At 42.2% G+C, this 19,685-nt stretch overlaps 1 protein-coding gene across 11 annotated transcripts in view; it reads left to right on the plus strand.

The window, feature by feature from the left end:
* Positions 1–19,685, plus strand: part of LOC129766800 (cadherin-87A) — a 722,345-nt gene that overhangs the window by 625,438 nt on the left and 77,222 nt on the right. For all 11 annotated transcript variants that reach the window (XM_055767405.1, XM_055767415.1, XM_055767419.1 and 8 more), the window contains 6 exons: positions 525–668; positions 5,153–5,606; positions 5,675–7,043; positions 7,218–7,347; positions 12,253–12,376; positions 17,257–17,317. In XM_055767405.1, coding sequence (XP_055623380.1) covers positions 525–668; positions 5,153–5,606; positions 5,675–7,043; positions 7,218–7,347; positions 12,253–12,376; positions 17,257–17,317 — 2,282 coding nt within the window. The remainder of the gene's footprint in view (positions 1–524; positions 669–5,152; positions 5,607–5,674; positions 7,044–7,217; positions 7,348–12,252; positions 12,377–17,256; positions 17,318–19,685) is intronic.

Here is a 19,685-nt window from a genome sequence, read left to right on the forward strand (position 1 = left end):
ATGTGAGTACATTCCCAAAAGACGTAGTCCTACGTCAACAAGAGAATCAAAGTTTATTCATAAATGGTTTAGTTTGCGCCATCAGGGGGTTCTTATGAGTTGATGTTGTGGTGCGAATGATCATCATCGCCTCGATATTGTTTCTTTAGGATTCAGTCACATGAGTGGCAAATCCGCAAACATGGTTAGGCGTGTTTTATGGTGGAACCGTCTCACAACATCCCTTTAGCCAAAGAAGGTAAGATAAGAATACCTAGACAAACATAACAGGTATTAAGGATTGTGAACAAAGAATCTGCGAGAGATAAACGTCAGTCGTTAGCGAGAATTCAACAAGTGAACTGTATTTATTCGAAAGTTCACCTCAACATCCACCACCCCCCTCCACCCAACTTTGACAACTTAGATTGGCATCTTTAGTGACAATCAAATTATCTTTCCGTCGATCCATATTCATCAACTGCGCGGTTTTCAATCGAACAGCATATCCGTTCCTATCTAAATTATTCTCTTTCTTGTTTCAGGCTCAGGATACATTGTCCTTCTCGGTGATTATCAAGGATCGTGTCAGCTCAGCCGGCATCGACTCGGAGAACGACAACGTCGTGAACGTACCAATCACAATCATTGTCCTGGACGAGAACGATAACGCGCCAGAATTCCAAAACGTAAGTCGATTCTATATTTCATTCTAAATCTTCTCCAGCTACGCCAGGCAACCGGTCAGAATCAGTCCAAGTGGTAATTAAAATTGGCGCCACATCCGCAGCAGTTGGCGGGATGAATACGGCCGGTAGCCGGAAACCAGCAGCACAATCAGCGCAGGATTTCCGGCTGGAAACCTTTGTCCGAGAAAGAGAGCTCGAGACCCCGGTGGCTATCACCACCGGCAGGATGTAATTTTTCAATGTCTGTCTCCGTCAGGTCCACGTCTGGTGGGTACTGTATAATTCGCTCGTTACTAATTGTTATTCAAATGATGTAATCCCAAATGAGGTGCGAATGGGGGTAAGGGTTTTCCCTCGAGCGGTGTCTGCTAAACCACTCGCTCCGTATTCACGAGGAATGATAGACTACCGCTCTCATTAATTAGGGGTGCTAATGAAAAGATTTTGGCTTCGCTCTATTATTATCCCGAGCTAGAATGAGTTAATTTTCAGAACCATCCCTAAAAAAATACCACTTCACTCCAAATATTCATGTAAACTCGACCATATTCCAGCTTCCGCTGGACTCGGCCAGAACGGATATGTTCGTAATCCGTCAACGAACACACCATCACGATAAAGTCACTTTTCTCGTGCAGAAACCAACAGACTAATCTCCATAACTCGGTTATTTCCTCAGAGCATTCCGTCGGAGTGAAAAGATAAACTATTCCGAAAACTTTCTTCTCGTCCACTATTTAGAAACTGCCCGGTATGCCTCTATTAGTTCCAGTTCGCCACCAGCCACTGACTGTACACAGGAATACCTAATGTTTCGACACTACTATTTCAATCTTCCGCCAACTCGTCAGTCCAGTGTCTGAAAGTGACATGGCAATGTGGGCTTATTAAAATCGTTTTAATAAAAGTTTTTTTTCCCAGTTCATCCTTTCCCCTATTTCCTTCCAAAGATCCAAAGGATCCATTCCCGGTCGTTTCACTCCGTTGATGCGTCGATAGAGCTTAGTGTTTCGAAAACTAATTTCAGTTGGTCAACTCTTTTGCATGCTGTGTTTGACTTCACGAAGACTGATTTTGTGGTTCTCGGTTTGTTGTTGTCAGGGAACTGCCGAACGTAACTAGTTTCATCCTTGTTATAATTAAATCCGAAAATGTGCACTTGTTGGAGGGAAGAAGAACAGGCTCACATTCCGTGAGGTCATGCACATCGTTTCATAACTATAATACCACTTAGTTTTTTCGATTTTTAAGAGATATTTGAGAGCTCGAGAAAAATTTTGTACATATAGGAACTATTTATTCGTTTATAAGAGTAGCTTTATAACCATTATTATTGTTTGATCACACACGAAACTCGGAGTCGTAAGAAAACACAAAGCTCACCGTCTTATTAAAATCGCCGGTCTCGCCATACAAATGAAACACAAATTTCTGCATTAAAGGGTGTGTCACATCAAACTGCATCACGGAAAAAACGCTGTAGAAATTCGCCCAGTAGACCGATCCTTTTGAAAATTTTAGACAGTAAAATAAAAACTATTAAACAACTTTTGGCATTTTTTTATTCATACTTCGAGCCCAAGCCCGTGTGCTCGCACCTTCCTCTTTACCCCGTCCATAAGGTTCTGTACAACGTCAGGTTGTAGTTTTTTTGAACAGAAATCCATTTTCTCTTGAAGTCCGCCTCCGATTTGACAACTTTTGGGTTCTTCCGGAGGGCCTGCTTCATAATCGCCCAATATTTCTCTATTGGGCGAAGCTCCGGCGCGTTGGGCGGGTTCATTTCCTTTGGCACGAAGGTGACCCTGTTGGCTTCGTACCACTCCAACACGTCCTTTGAATAGTGGCACAAAGCGAGATCCGGCCAGAAGATGGTCGGGCCCTCGTGCTGCTTCAATAGTGGTAGTAAGCGCTTCTGTAGGCACTCCTTAAGGTAAACCTGCCCGTTTACCGTGCCGGTCATCACGAAGGGGGCGCTCCGCTTTCCGCAAGAGCAGATCGCTTGCCACACCATGTACTTTTTTTTTTGGCTCCCGCTGCTTGGTCCGCTGGATGAATGAACTTGACAAATTCAGCTTATTGGCGACATCCCGGACCGAACTTCTCGGATCACGTCTAAACTGCTTAACTATGCGCTTGTGATCTTTTTCACTGACGGAGCATCCATTTTTGTCGTTCTTCACCTTCCGGTCGATGGTTAGGTTCTCGAAGTATCGTTTTAGTACTCTGCTGACCGTGGATTGGACGATTCCCAGCATCTTACCGATGTCCCGATGTGACAACTCCGGATTCTCGAAATGAGTGCACAGGATTAATTCACGACGCTATTTTTCGTTCGACGACATTTTTCCAAATTTACGAAAAATTGACAGTGAAGCATGGCCAACGTAATCTATACACTCTTATCTGATTATAAGCGGAAGCTGAAGATATAACTCCTAAAAATTAAATTTCTATAGTGTTTTTTCCGTGATGCAATTTGATGTGACACACCCTTTACTCGAGAATTATTCAAGCAAACGAAACCAAGTTTGGCATGTTGAGGTTTTAGGGCGCAATAAATGTTTTCACGGTGGTTAGACACTCCACCCCCTCTCCAAGGGGGAGCTGCCATACAAACGAAAGACAAATTTCTGCATAACTCGAAAATTAATCAAGCAAATGGAGCCAAATTTGGCATGTGAAGATTTTAGGGGGCACGAAACGTTTCTATGGTGAATAGACACTCCTCCCTCCTCTCAAGGGGAGGAGATGGGAGGGGTCTGTCTTTATTCTATGATATTTTCTGTATCAAACATTTATTCCATGTAACGGAGAAACATGTTATTTGCAAGTGGTTGAAAAATCTTGAACGAGAATTGTGTCTGAAAATAATCTGATAATATAATGATGAGTTTTGGTAGAAGTACTAGGAATTTTATAGTAAAAGGTAAATTCAACGGGGTCGATCAAAAGATCAATCAATGAACAGTTCTGCTATTGGACTTATGAACTTGCGCTTAGTAAGAAAACGTGAATGTTTGAAAGTATTAATAACAAAAAACAAATTTTGGGCGGGACGAAGTTTGCCAGGTCAGCTAGTGTATTATACAAATGATACATACGTATTGGGGAGTATGTATGGACCGCCGAACTAGGACATCTTCGTGATGTCCTCAGGAAGACGCGCCGCCGTTTCTTCGTTTAAAAATCCGAGAACGACCGAGTGTATCTTCGTGCAGTTGAAACACAGTACAATACATTGTTATCAATCAGCTATGCGAACTACTTATCGAGGATCCAAGCCAGCGTTAAACAGGATCCATCGCGCTTTTGGGATTTCGTGAAAAACGGTAAAATTCCGGCGTTTGCCAAATTCGATAACGGATTGGGTATTCTCCGTATATCTCCGCGATCGCAGTGCATACGTCTTGGTCAACTCATTCAGATCCCGCTGTTTCAACATCGCAGCATTAATACACTGCTCGAATGGTGTGGCGATAATGGAATGCTGGTCAACGACAAGAAATGCAGGCTCATTTCCTTCGGTCGCTTCAATAGTCTCATGCTTCATCAACACTGGATGGAATCGTCAATATTGCAATGAACATCGTCAATCTGTGATCTCAGTGTCATGATTGATTCTCAGCTCAGAGCTCAGTACGAGTTCACCGATATCCATGCTTTGAAGACTTTTTACTGCTCGTTGGTTCGTGGTATTCTGGAGTATGTGGTCCCTGTTTGGCCCCCCTATTACGTAGTCCATGCTTTGTCGATCGTAAGGCGCAGAAAAAGTTCTTATGGTTTACTCTGAGACGACTTCAATAGAGGTGCGCTACAATGCAGCGAATGTTGAGTTTTGACATAATGCATGGTTGTATTGACTGCCCTGAACTTCTGCTGTATACTCCTTCCCATCGTTTTCGGAACTCATCTTTGGTAGCAGTCGTAGCAGTTAACACAGAACAAATTACGACTACAATAATCCGCTTGACTCGTGTATTCGTCTGTACAATGCTGTCTGTGACGAATTCGGTTTTAAATTTGATGAAACAAGTTTTTAAACATAGGATTAGTAATTATACTTAGTTTGTAAGTTCAGTCTATGCGAATAATCGAAGACGATATTAAATAAATAAATAATAACAGGGTGGCTCACACAACTTATGCAACGTCTTGAAAGTTTAAAAATATAACTTGTGTTATTCAATAGGGGTCGATTTTCAGACCTCGTCGACCCCCAAAATCATTTTTCGTTCATGTCGACCCCTGGGAGACCGACTCCAGGGGGTCGATATCGACCACATTGAGAAACCCTGGTCTAGATCTTGAATGGCATTTCTCTGCTCCCGCGCAGTTTCCTCATGGTGAAAATTACTCTTTCTTACTGACCTACGATTTGCAGTCTTTGTTTCTTAATATTGATAGTTTAATATTATGATTTGGTTAGAAATGTTCTATACTAAGCAATGATCTATTAAAGCCTCCTTTCTTATCACTTCCAGCTCCCCTACGAAACGCAAGTGCTGGAAGATGCCCCAGTAGGCACCACGGTCTTCAAGGAGATCCTGGTGACGGACAAAGATACGGTCGGTGACAATCTGGATGTGACCTGTATTCCCCAACCGCTGAATCCGGATGCGTGCGAGAAGTTCTCCGTCGAGATAGTGGAGAGCAGCCAGGACAAGCTGACGGCGGTGGTTGTGCTGAAGGGTCGTCTAGACTACAACGAGCGGATGATCTATCAAATTCTGCTGGAAGCATCCGATGGGATGTTCAATGCGACCGCGGGGCTGGAAATTCACGTCAAGGATGTCCAGAACACTCCACCGGTCTTCCAGGGGTCACTGGCGGCAGTGATCAACGAGGACAGTCCCATCGGGACGCTGGTGATGGCGATCCATGCGAGGGACGGTGATCGGGGACAGCCACGAAAAATTGTTTACGAGTTGGTGACAAGTAAGTTGTGTCTGGGGGGTTAACACACCGATCTTTGCCGAGATTTATCATGTTTTTCTCGGTTGCAGATCCTATGGATTATTTTCTGCTGGGCCGACATACCGGCGAACTTCGCACAGCTAAACCACTAGACAAGGAAGCCCTGCCTGACGATACCGGTTTGATCATACTCACCGTCAAAGCTCGTGAACTGATCGATGGAGTCCCAGGAAATGACAACCTTACGGTGGCCACCACACAAGCCTCGATCACTATCCGGGACGTGAATGACTCACCACCAATGTTCAACAAGAAGGAATACTTCGTGTCGATGTCGGAAAATACCGCCCCGGGAACTCCGCTCCCGATCGAGATGAGTGTACATGATCCGGACGTGGGTGAGAATGCTGTGTTTTCCCTGCGGCTGGATGACGTCTCGGAAGTCTTCGACGTGGAGCCAAAATTGGTCACCGGTTCTTCGCAGATAAGCATCCGTGTGGCGAATGGTTCCCTGGATTACGAAAATCCCAACCATAGGAAGTTTATTGTGTTGATTATTGCGGAGGAAACAAAAACCAACCCAAGACTGTCATCGACGGCGACACTAACCGTGTCGATCACTGACTCGAACGATAACAGACCGATTTTTGAACAAGACGCGTACTCAACGACAGTCTCGGAAACAGCCAATCCGGGCCATTTGATTACAACGGTAACGGCAAAGGATTTAGACTCGGGACACTTTGGGGATCAAGGGATTCGCTATTCGCTGACCGGCACCGGAGCGGAGTTGTTCCATGTGGACCCGATAACGGGAGCGATTACCGTAGCCGAATGTCCGGCTCCAGAAGGCTATCCGGAGGGTAGGCGACGGCGAAGAAGGAGACAGCTTCCAACGTCTGCTGAATTGACGCATGATGAAGAAATGAACAAATTCAACGTTACAAATGACGGGAAAACGGGATGGTTGGATCATGGCGACGACTACATGGCGTACAAGATTTTCAATAACGGAGAATCGAACGAATTTGCAGATGTGAACGTCATTGCCCCTCCAACCGCTCCCAGCTGGGATGCTCTCGGATCGGAGGAAGCGGAAACCACTACAAGCTGGGTGATGGATTTATTCCCGACAAAGGCAACCACAGTAGCGCCGATAGCGGGAAGTTCAATCCAATCGGCACCAATCCCGAAAGAGGCAGGACCTGGACGGGCACCCTGTCTTGATTACGAAACTCAATCCGTGTACTATCTGTCCTACAAAGCAACCGATGACGAAGGTCGGGGCCAAACATCCGTTGTGTCACTGAGGATTACGCTGCTCGATGCAAACGATTCTCCCCCGGTGTGTGAGAGTCCGCTGTATCGCGCTTCGGTGGATGAAGGGGCCACCCATTTTGAACCCCCGCTAATCATCAAAGCTCGCGATCCGGACGTCGTATCGGAAATTAATTATCGGTAATTTGCTTGGCAGAACAAAATGACCTGTTGGCGTGTGTTCACAAACTTTTCTTTGATCTCTAATTTTATCGTCGAGAGCGCTCTTTTTTATGCGCATTTGCTATTTAGACATTTCTTGTTTATCCTGTTTCACTGTCACTCTTGCTTTCTCTATCTCTCTCTCTCTTGCAGAATAATTGGCAACGAAGCAATTACGCGGCATTTTGAAATCGATAAACGATCCGGCCAGCTGACCATTTCAGGCAGTACCGCCCTCGATGTCAATCATTTGAAGTCGGAAAATGTATTTTTCGCCGTCGAGGTGAGTTTAGCTCGATGACACAGAGTCACAGGTGGGTGGGGAGGCTCGCCATCAAACGAACCAGATTCTTTGATGATGGGAATGAATGAAAAAAGGGGGAAAAACGCCGCTCATAATCGTCGGCCAGTGGGATTTAGAACCGCAACAAGAATCGATGAGCACACATTCGTTCGTGCCTAGTTGGTTATTAATTGGTGTTCGATTGGTTTACGTTCAATATGATAATTAATTGCATATTGAATCCGACCAATCGCTCGGCTATTTCCGTGCAAATGGTATGCTGGGTGTCCACGATAAAATTGCATCGCACAAAATTGTTCGGCGAAATGCAGTCTTTCATCTACTTGTTTTCAATCTTTCGTTGTAACAAAATCTTGAATTTCTCGGAATACTTCAGCAATTTCTGACAATAATACTCTTTAAATTGTAAACAATACACATATCACTTTTTTTAGCTTATTATTCCAATGAAATATGATTCGCCTAATGAACCTGGTATAATTATATCAGTGTACGAAAAAAAATCTATTTTTCCCGTTATATACTCTTACAAAAATTGCGTGTTATCATCCTGGGAAAGCCAAAACCCATCAAAAACCAGGATACACAAAATGCAACCTCCAGGTCGTCGCAAAATATCGGCCGGAAGAATAAAGATACTCGGTGTGTCAATTTAATCTCACTTTCCGATGATTTATTGGCTAACATCGTTGATGATAATTTGCTTCACCAACAATACAACCTGCGACGCAACCACCCGGCAGTATCTCAGGTTAGACATCAACAAGATGAGCCTCCTGCTACAATGGATCCATCCGAAACATCTACGGCAATGTTAAACGTCCTGACTAAAAACAGTTTTGATTTGTTAAACGACATGGATGAAGCTGATACTGAAAATCTACACACACAAACGCAATCCTCTTCTAAAGTAAGAGTTCCACCAATTCATATAATTGGCCTTCCGATGAAAGAAGACATATTCCAGAAACTAAACTAGGCAGGTATCCCTTCTGATGAAAGCTGCCCCTACGTGTTGCAGCACACGAAAAAATCAGTACAATTTCTGACCAAATCGAAGAATGTTTTCGCCAAAGCAGTTTCCACCCTGAAAGCTGCTAACGTGCAATATTATACCCATGATACTTCGGAAAATGTCTGTACAAAATTCGTGTTATCTGGACTATCAAATACTGCGATTCCTGACCTGAAAGCCGAACTTGAAGTCAATAACATTCACCCTCGAGACATCAAGGTGCTATCTACTTCGAAATCTACGCTGGACCAGTAAGCTTTCTATCTTCTCTACTTTGCCCGAGGAAACACAAAGTCAGAAGACCCGATGATGTAGCGCAATGCCACCGTTATCAAGCTTTTGGTCACGGTTCGAGTAATTGCAATATTCCTCCTTCTTTCTTTCTTTCTTTGTTTTTAAGAGCCTTTAAACTTTGCAGTTCATTCGCCTCTAATATTCCTCCTAAGTGTGTGAAATGTGGCGGCAAGCATCTTACCAATATATGCCCATTGCCGAAAAAAGCACAATTGAACGACAATAACAACAATAAATTTCAAATCAAATGTGCAAATTGCGGTGCTAATCATACGGCCAACTTCCGAAATTGTCCTGCAAGAAAAACTTACCTTCAAGAGTTACAGAAGAGGAAAAAGCAACCTGGTGCAGCATTACCACGTGTGACGAATACTTCATTTCCAAGACTCACAGGTGATGAAGCGCCTCCATCAACCCGGGTGACCCAGCACTCATCAAATCAGAAGTCCTACGCGCAAGTTTTATCCACCGCCAGAGACGGTGCACCCGCTCTCGTCGACTAATCCACCAGTGACAACCCGTTCACTATCTCCTAATTCCTCTGTCTCGCGAGGGACATGTTTATCCGTCTTAGTGGATGCCACTCCAGGCAACAGCAATTCCTGGCTCTTTCAGGGCTAATGATGAAGTACCTGTACCATGTATAATACTGATCGTCTCAACATAGTGAATTGGAACGGCAGGTCAATCCTGCAGAAACCAGTTGGGTTCTTCGATTTTCTCTGTAAACACAACATCGACGTCGCTACAGTTGCTGAAACTTGGCTAAAACCGAATAATGCTTTCTACCACCCCAACTACAATTGCGTCCGAGCGGATAGAAGAAGCTGTGACAACGAAAGAGGAACTGGGGTTCTCATTGCTATCAGGAAAGAGATAAAATTCACTCAAGTAAATATCAACACGAGTGCTATCGAATTTGGACACCAACATCCATGCTGATACTCAACCCATTTACATTGTTGCCGTTTATTTCCCTGGAGCGCACCGAAATGCATCATGGATTATATTTGGGCGAGATCTCAATAATCTGTTGAATCAAAATGAACCGCTCTTCGTTGCTGGGGATTTAAATGCTCGCCATCGTCAGTGGAATTGCTTAAGAGCAAATAAAGCCGGACACATCTTAGCAAGCAGAGCTTCTTCATCAAAATTCTTCATCCACGTCCCCGACAAGCATACGTATTACCCGCCTGGCAGTCGTCAACCGTCGACTCTAGATTCGGTACTTTCCAACAATATCGCGAATATGTCATCTCTGGAAGTCATCAACGAGCTGTCGTCCGATCACCTACCTGTGAAGTTCTACGTTGAAGTAGCAGTGCCGTTTGTTTTGGATACACCGAAAGTTTTGTGTTATAAACGTGCAAATTGGCAACAGTTCAAATCAGTCTTGAGTGAAAAAATCAACCTGTAGTCTCCGCTGTTAACGTCTATCCTCAATTCCAATGATATCGATAGATGTGTGGAGTTTTTTTCAACTTCGCTCTCTCAGGCCGAATCTACTGCAGTCCCTGACGTAACTGAAGAAGTTAAATTAACGGCATCGACTGGTCAACTGATTCGACTACGGAATCAACGTCGTCGTCAATGGTTTTGAACACGAGATCCGTTCCTTTCTGAATTAGTGCAATCTTTAAATGTCCGCATCCGTGAAGAATGCACGTCTGCCAGAAACAAAAAGTTTGCTAACACTATACGTAACCTTGAGAACGGTGCGAAAGATGTTTGGAAGATAAATAAACCATTACGCAAAAGCACTAAGTACAGCCCCCCTCTACGGAATGGTGATGCATTGATAGCAGCTCCGGTTGAAAAAGCAAATCTTCTCACAGAGAGTTTCTCCGCCGCTCATGGTAACACTCTACCTAGTAACCCAACCACAATAGAGGCAGTAGAAGAATCAGCGCAGCAAATAGGAGCAACTGTCCTAGCCATTGAAGATGTCCCATTGATTCGACCCAAAGAGCTGAAGGGAATCATCAAAACTTTACAACCCCGAAAAGCTCCTGGAAAGGACAAAATTCACAACGTTCTACTGAAGAACCTTCCACGGAAAGGATTCATAGTTTTGACCAAAATCATCAATGCTTGTTTGCGTCTCTCGTACTTCCCTAGTGAATGGAAACATGAAAGTCGGGTAAGGACATTACACTTCCCACTAACTATCGGCCCATTAGCCTTCTCCCCACAATGAGTAAGATTCTGGAACGCATCGTACTCACTCGAGTACAGGATCATCTGGAGAACCATGCCATCATACCAGCGGAACAGTTTGGATTTGAACGCGGTCACTCTACGAATCATCAACTGGTAAGGCTAACAAACCACGATCCAATTCCGCGAAGGATCCAATTCCACGAAGTAAAATCTGCTGGAATGATACTTTTGGATGTCGAGAAAGCCTATGATTCCATCTGACAGGATGCAATTCTTCATAAGATGAAAGCGTCTGATTTCCCTCCGTACATTCTCAAGCTTCTACTATCTTTCTTGGAAGAACGACACTTCCAAGTAATTGTCAAAGGAAAACTTTCAGCCTGCCAGTCAATTCCGTTTGGAGTACCTCAAGGATGTGTTCTTAGTCCAGTGTTATATAATATTTTCACTGCGGAAGTAGTAATGGTGGATGGAGTCAGCTATTACTTTTTTGCTGACGATACGGGCTTTATTGTTGCTGACAAAAAGCCGGAAAAGGTCCGGTCGATAAATTGCAGACAGCACAAAATGCACTAGAAGAGTTCCAAAAACGCAGGAAAATAAAGATAAATCCTGCAAAAACGCAAGCTATTTTTTTAACTCGACCACGTAGCCAGCTACACTTGCCGCAATCAGAAGTGACTGTACTCGGACAGCCTGTACAGTGGAAACCAAACAAGCTTGCGAGGATACTCGTAAGTATTTAAAAACGAAACTAGATCCAAGAACACAAAGACTTAGTTATTTCAGATATTGTAGAGATGGCTCCATCATTGTTGAGTGTGCAACTGGAGCAAATATAAAAAACGTGAAAAATGACATCGAAAACAATCTGGGTGAAAAATATCGGGCTGTTGTTCCCACGATTAAAAATTGTGGGCATGAGCGATCAGCATTCCTCCGATGTTTTCATTGATTATTTGAAAAGTCAAAACGAAAACATCGTAATAAAAGAAGTAAAAGTTTCAAACGTATTCGAAAATCCACGCTTCACAATAAGTATAACGCTATTATTGAAGTAGATGTTGAAACATATAATTCTTTATTAAGCGCAAAAAAAGTAAATGTGGGGTTCGATCGATGCTCCGTAGTTCACGTGATTAATGTGTTAAACTGATTCCAAAGCTGAGAAAAAAAATATCTTCTATATAACTCGTCTTGCTCAAACCTCTGTAGAGGAAGGTGGCGGGACCATCATCATCGTCATTAATAAACCAAAAAAATGAGCGATTTAAGCGTGATGCAATTTTATCGTGTACACCCTTAAATTTCAAACGTACATGACTTCTCCTTCCGATAAAAACTGAAATTCTCCAGAATGAAAACTTCCACAAAGCTGTTTGATATGTCCGTACGTTGTCCTTCTGCGTTTACAGGCAAGCGACGGTCTCTTCACGACGCTGTGCAACGTGAACATCACAATTCGGGATGTGAACAATCATGCACCCCAGTTCTCCCGGGAGCATTACCTGGCCTCGATCGAAGAGAATTTTCCAATTGGTAAGTTAAATATTGTCATTAATAATAATAATAATAATAATGATAACCGACCAAGAAGACGATTGCAATGATGACGGCGATGGCAATGGGGACGGTTTTTGATGCTTACGTTCTCGTCACGATACGATCTAGATGGTGATAGTTCAGTAAACTAATGTTGAGCTAGCTGGAAAAGGACATCTCCCTCAGTGGGAAACAGACGAAAGTGCCAGCGATGGAAGAGAGGTCTGATAACAGTCATTAGCAGCGCTTAGACAGCAGCTGGAGGTGTACTTTTGCTGGGCTGTGAATTTGTAGGCAATTAGCAAAGATGTTCCCTTGCTACAATAGATCAGACTAATGGTTCGCAGTGGTACAATGCTCATACAGAGGAGAAAAGATGTTCCCTAGAAGATGGGATGTGTAGGTTAGGATGCTCGTAAATCGCTTTTTAGGAGAATTTTAAGCTATTAGATGATTGGAAACAAATGTTGACATTGGGATTATGATGTGTATTAGTGGGAAGCCGCCCACATTCAGGACTGCAATTATAGAGCGATCATATTTTCGGTTCGCACGTAATATCAAAAATGTAGAAGACTCCCAGAAACATGAAGTGACATATTTGGTTGGGGAAAATGAAATTGGTTATTTTTGCATTAAATTCAAAACTTTATTTGATATGCTTCGGATTGTCCGATTTGGGTCAAATGTGCACCGTTTTGTTATAATATTTGTTGCTATTCTAAAGGTAGCTTCATAATTCCTCTCTCGCAGAAGTATTCGTATTTATTGCCAAAACACTCTAGGAATGGATTTTTACAATCTTCTCTTGATCCTAATTTTTTTTCACGCACGAAGTTTGGCAATGCGAGGAAAAGGTGGTAATCGCTTGGGGCCATGTCCGGACTACTTGGTGGATATATTAAAACATTCCAATCATATGCCCGTAATTTCTGGCGAGTCACTATAAACATGTTTGGCCTCGCGTTGTCCTGATTGAACAAAACACCTGGTCAATAACTAGCCTCAAATGATCCAATTGTTGACAGTAGAGATCTGTATTTAGTGCATTGCACTGAAAAAAAATTTAAAAAATAAACTAAAATAATTGAAATACACTCGACAAAAAAAATTAAAGGAACAGGTTGCGTAATCGGAAATTTTAAGTGATTTTTGTCATGCTGTAACTTCGTGAAAAATCAACGCATATCGATGGTATGCGTATCATTTTGAAGCTACAACTTTCAGGTCTCACAATATTTTACGTATTTTTGTATTGGTGTGTGTAGGTGTAGTGTGTAACAATATCGGGAAGATATGAAAAATCGATTTTTCTTTGTTTTTTCAAAAATATTCTGGACTAACACAATTTTTTGCTAATCAGATCAATAGCAAATCTTTTACTTTTTCACCTGTTTTTAATTGAAAGTAAGAAACTGAATATTATTCATGAAAGTATAAAGAGGTATGAGGTAACATATAAACTTATTAATCGATTGAGGTTTTATTGGTGCAAGAATCAGAACATACCATAATTGTATGCTCGAGCAAAAAATTTAGTACATTTAATGCAGTTGTAGCGTGTTTTCCGAATCTTTTTTCGAAGAGAAGAATGTTCAACGACCTTCTAGATAGTTACAAGACGATAAAGGTTCTGGAATATCAAGTTCGCATATTTCTAATATTCTTTGTACCTTTGTTTTTGGTAAACCAAGAATTAATGCCTGTTTATTGACGGGACATAAAAAGGTTTCTAGGAACTTCCTGCTCCTGTTCAGCCCATATATTATAAGAAATATCCCCGAAACTGTAACTGGAAAAAATAACCATAAGCCACCGACTAGTTTATAGTTTACAGTTTACAATTCTACCACAAGTGCAATTCTTTCGCAAGTGTGTATATGTGTTACCGTTGAATTTAGCGAGTAACTATACGGAAGTCAAACATTTGTATCTAGCTTTTGCATGTATGAATCTAACGACAAATAATATTAGGTTGGGGAAAAGGTTATCCATTATTTTCTCGTTGGCTGGCTTCAGAGATCAATATCTCGCGTAATATCGATCATACAATTTCAAGTCGAGGCTCGTTGTAAACATGGTTCCACACTAAAAAAATTCTTTTGTTGTTCGTTTGTTCCATTCAGTTACAGTTACAGTCGAGGTTCGTTTGTTATGAGTTACAGTGTGTTAACAGAGGTCAACAAAGAGAAAGTTCGGTACATTTTACACTTTTTATTTTATGAATACGAAAATGCAAGCCAGGCTGCTGAAATTGTGAATGGTGTTTATGGTGCCGATACTGTAACAGTAAAATACGTGCAATTTAATTTATTTTAAAATTTTTAAAAACAATTATTTAAAATCTTTTTTTCAATTTTTTTTCCAATGCAATACACTAAAATATGATCTCTACTGTCAACAAATGGACCGTTTCAAACTAGCGATTGACCAGAAACGTTCAGAATTAGCCAACAGAAAAGGTGTGTTCCACCAGGACAACGCAAGGCCACACAGTTCCGAGAACTTGATTGGGATGTTTTAATGCACCCACCATATAGTTCGGACCTGGCACCAAACGATTATCACCTTTTTCTCGCATTGGAAAATTTTCAGAGTGATAAGAAATTGGGACCAAGGGAAGATAGTAAAAATCTAGTGATATGGTTTTTCGCTAATAAGAACCAAGACCTCTATGATAGAGACATTATGAAGCTACCATGAGAATGGTAAAAAGTTTTCCAACAAAACGGTGTATATTTGACCCAAATCGGACAATCCGAAGCATATTAAAAATAGTTTTAAATTTCATCCAAAAATAATGGATTACTTTTTCCCCAACCTAATATAATAATCCGTTCAATCCGGTGACAGAAGTGCTAAAATCAAATGGGGATAGTCCGGTAATTATGGTATGCTTTATCTATTTTCTATATATCGGGTTTTTCAATAAGAGCGCTACAAAAGTTTTTTTTTTTGAATAAAACAAAAACGGTTTTGGATATCAATGAAATTCTTTATTCATGCGAAAGTACATTTGATGCCATTCTGTATGGAACTCGTTTTTTTGCATGGCCACCACGGGCACGCTTGTAGAAGTCCAGACGCTGATCCCAATTTTCGACGGCTTTCAAGCATAAATCGGCCGATACCGCTGCAATTTCACGTTCGATATTCGTACGAAGTTCATCAATCGTCGCTCGCTTGTTGACATGGACCATAGACTTGACGTAGCCCCACAGGAAATAGTCTAACGGCGTCAAGTCGCACGACCGAGGCGGCCAATTGACTGGGTCATTTCGTGAGATAACACGCGTGGCGCCGTCCTGTTGAAACCACATATTGTCCAAGTACATATCATCGAATTTGGGCCAAAAATATTCGGTTATCATTGAGCGGTAGCGATTCCCATTCACAGTAACGTGCCGGTCTTGATCGTCACGGAAGAAGTAGGCCCCAATGACATAGCCGAACCATAAACCGCACCAAACCGTATTTTTTCGGGATTTAATGGTGACTCATGAAGTACGTGTGGACTGCCGTGCTGCCTGACAAATAAGACATGTTTTGCTTATTAAAGAAGCCATTCAGTTGTTGATCAGCCCAATTCAACGACGCTTCTGGTGGTCAAGCGGTCTAAGTTCTTGCGTCAATTTGATGTTGTAAGGATGTAGGCCAAGATCTTTTCGCAAAATTCGCCACAATGACGTCACAGAGATGCCCAACGGTTGAGAACGACGTGTGAGAGACTGATTTGGGTCTTCCTCAATTGATGCGCTAGCGGCAGCAATATTCTCGACACTACGGGCACTTCCTTGTCCCACTGGCACGGTAACATTTTGCACTGTGCCTTTGGATTCAAATTTTTCCACTAGACGCTCAATTGTTAATCTGGCAGGATGATTATGACGACCATAAATTGGACGTAGCGCTCTCAAAGTTGAGGCCATTGACTCCGAATTTCGATAGTAAATTTTAATAATCTCGACTCGTATATCTTTCCACTATGAGATGGCAAACCTTACTGAAGAGAAATGTCAAGAGAGCGGGAAAAAAATATGGCGTCGTTTGTGGTCCCTTTCGGTCTACTTTTGTAGCGTCTTTATTGAAATACCCGTTACATTGACATAGCAGTGGTTGGAAGGGGAAGCGAAAGAATCAAGATGTTCAAAACTTAAACATTTTCCCAAAAAATATTATATCGACAAAACGGCGATTTTTTATACCACCTTAATCCAGGATGATGCACCCCCCAAATGGCGAAAAAATATGTGTCTATAATTTCTCAATAATGAATAAATATCCAAAGATCAAATTTTCATTAAGTTGTTTACCATCTATTCCTATATTGTGGTTATTTTGCCGATCAAACAATCAAACAGCACTGCGCGGCCAAGAATCAAACCCGTCATGTCCCGGCCCTATTTATTGTCCAAACAACTATAAACTGCATCGCTGAATTCAATCAATTTCGAGCCCACTGAACCGGAAGTAGTGGGAGAAAAACAACTCCAATTGCATTCGCTACGATACACTACACTTTGCAAAATTGATTATCCCGACCAGCAGCGAGTAAAGCCCCACTTCGGTAAGAGTCGCTTAGACTCGTAAAAATTTATATCCGCTCGTTTATAACTGCATTAGTCTACTCGACTGCCGGCACAGGGACTACCGGGAGTAGCTCCCATAAACAGCTTGGCGGTTGCCGCAACGCCGGAACGAACACACACGGGGACGGAAGATGAAAACAAGAAACCATCCAAAACCGATCCATCTTGCATCGCTCCATATTTGGGGAATCTCTCGCGGCGGGTTGATTTATCCCACCATCAAATCCCCGAACGTGGTAAAACTATACACTAACGCTTTTCCCTATTCTTGCTCTAATCAATTTACAGGCACCAAAGTCGAGCGTTTACAGGCGATCGATTTGGATACGGGAATCAACGCCGAGATCAGGTAAATATAAATTTACTAACATCCCCATTCGGCAGCCCTATTCGCAGTATATCTAGGCGACCGTAAACAACGCCCCTCGCTGGGGATGGCCAGCATTTCCACCCCCCAGCGCGTAGGTGCTCTCTGAACGTCTGCCAATTGATCATCACCAGCATCCCTATCCCACATAAATGAATTTGGAGCAAAAGTGGAGCGAATTGGCTCGGCTCGATTCCTTCGTTCACGACCAGGATGCGAGTTACCATCGAGCTTCGGTGTGTGTTTTGCTGCTACTGTATCGGCGTCGGCCAATAAAAATAAATTTTTGCTATAACTCGATTTTCTGTCTTGTTCATCGTGCCAACTCGGCGATACGGCAGCAGCAGCAGCAGCAACGAGAGAAGTTCACAGAAGGATATTTGTATGCACACTCCCGAGCACTATATATCCACGTTTTGTTGTTATGACGCAGATATCAGCGACTCAAATCATAATAACAGCGAGATAAATTGGGAAACAACTGCGCTCCTCGCAAACAAACTGGGTGTGTTTTGCGAATTACGCCAATGGTTTGTGGAGTGTGATTCACGCAGTGGTTTGATTAATTGGATTTATGCTAGCGCTTATTAATTTTGCCTTTGTGCACTATATTTCAATGGTTTTCAGTTACGAACATTGAACAAGTTATGTTTTAACGAAAAAAATACGACACGTGTGGGTAATGTCGGGGGCACCATCGAAGAGACGTAGGACTCCCATAAATTTAAATATAGAGAAATTCCATGCCAAATCAGTCGTAAAACAGCAAATTTTGACACACCCCTTTTAGATTTTTTGACGTGGAGCTACAGGTCACGTTTTTATGAAATAAAGTTCACGTTAATTACTATTTTTGGCGCGAACGGATTTTGACGATTTACATACAAAACGAATCGGAAATTCCCTAAGATTTGTATTTTTATGCTATATATATTACAATCCCCTGGTGTGTGAACGGTTTGAATTGATGAAAACTAGAAGCATTCCCATTTTCCCATACATTTGTTCTGCTCATTTGTGAGCTTCCCTATCCATGCCGTCAATAACGAACAACTTATCGGCGATCAATGGAGGGGAATGATTCAAAGTCTCCACGATCAAATAAAAGAAGAGGAAGAAGAACGAAGAGGAACATTTGCCTAGAGTATGAATATTGGATCTCGCTGCGGCAACTTTTCAGTTTCATTTTATATACGATACATCGAACAGACACCATTCCATTAAAGTTCTGAACTACACAATTGTGAGGGGAATCATCAAACTAGGCTATCGTCGACTCAAAATAATTGTTCAGGAATCTTGTGTGTGATTTGGTTCCGCATGACAGTAGCAAAAATATCTTCACCAAGGATGACACCTAAGCTAATCGAGACATGAAATATCAATAGAAAGGGTTTCTGTTGGGAAGAGCGCAAAGCGTAGATAAATGTAAAGGGTGTTCGGATCAAAAAGTGGTCAAACCGAATTGCGTGTAAATCGATTATTTGTGTATTAAAAAAATCAAAATATCTTTTTTTTTGAGGTTCAATATGTATAAAAGACGGAAAAAATACTCAGTTAAGATTCCGGTCGACTTAGTCCAAATTGGCGAGCCTTTCGTTTGACGCCTGCCATCAGATTTTGTACAGTCACCTTATCCACTTTCTTCGCCGCAGAACGCCAGTTTGCTTTGGACTGCTTCTCGCTGCTAACAGTTTTTTGAGTCTTCTTAAGGTTCTGCTTAACTATCGCCCAATATTTTTAGATTGGGCGATGTTCTGGTGTGTTGGGAGGGTTCTTATCCTTGGGCACAACCTGCATCTTGTTAGCGGCATACCACTCCATGGCCTTTTTTCCATAATGTCAGGATGCCAAATCCGGCCAAAACAGCACAGACAAGTTATGTTTCTTCAGGAAAGGCTTTTGAAGACACTTCACGTAAATTTCCTGATTGACGGTCCCGGTTGCAACGAAAATGTCGCTTTTCAAGCCACAGGTACAGATAGCTTGCCAAACGAGATATTTCTTGGCAAACTTTGATAGTTTAATTTGCTTGAAAAAGTCTGCCACCTCTCCCCTCCCAGTTGCTGTATAATACTCTTGACCAGGAAGCTGTCTGAAGTCTGCCTTGACGTAGGTTTCGTCGTCCATTACCACGCAATCAAACTTTGTCAACAATGTCGTATACAGCTTCCGAGATCTTGTTTTTGCCGTAAAGTTTTGTTTATCGTTGCGTTTTGGAGTCACTACCTTCTTATAAGTCGATAGTCCGAATCGTTTTTTAGCTTCATGCACGGTTGTAGACGATATTCCCAACTTATTTGCGACATCTCGAACGGAAAGGTTGGGGTTGCGTTTGAAAGCGTCACTG

This window comes from Toxorhynchites rutilus, chromosome 1, assembly GCF_029784135.1.
Source record: "Toxorhynchites rutilus septentrionalis strain SRP chromosome 1, ASM2978413v1, whole genome shotgun sequence".
In the NCBI taxonomy this organism is placed as follows: domain Eukaryota; kingdom Metazoa; phylum Arthropoda; class Insecta; order Diptera; family Culicidae; genus Toxorhynchites; species Toxorhynchites rutilus.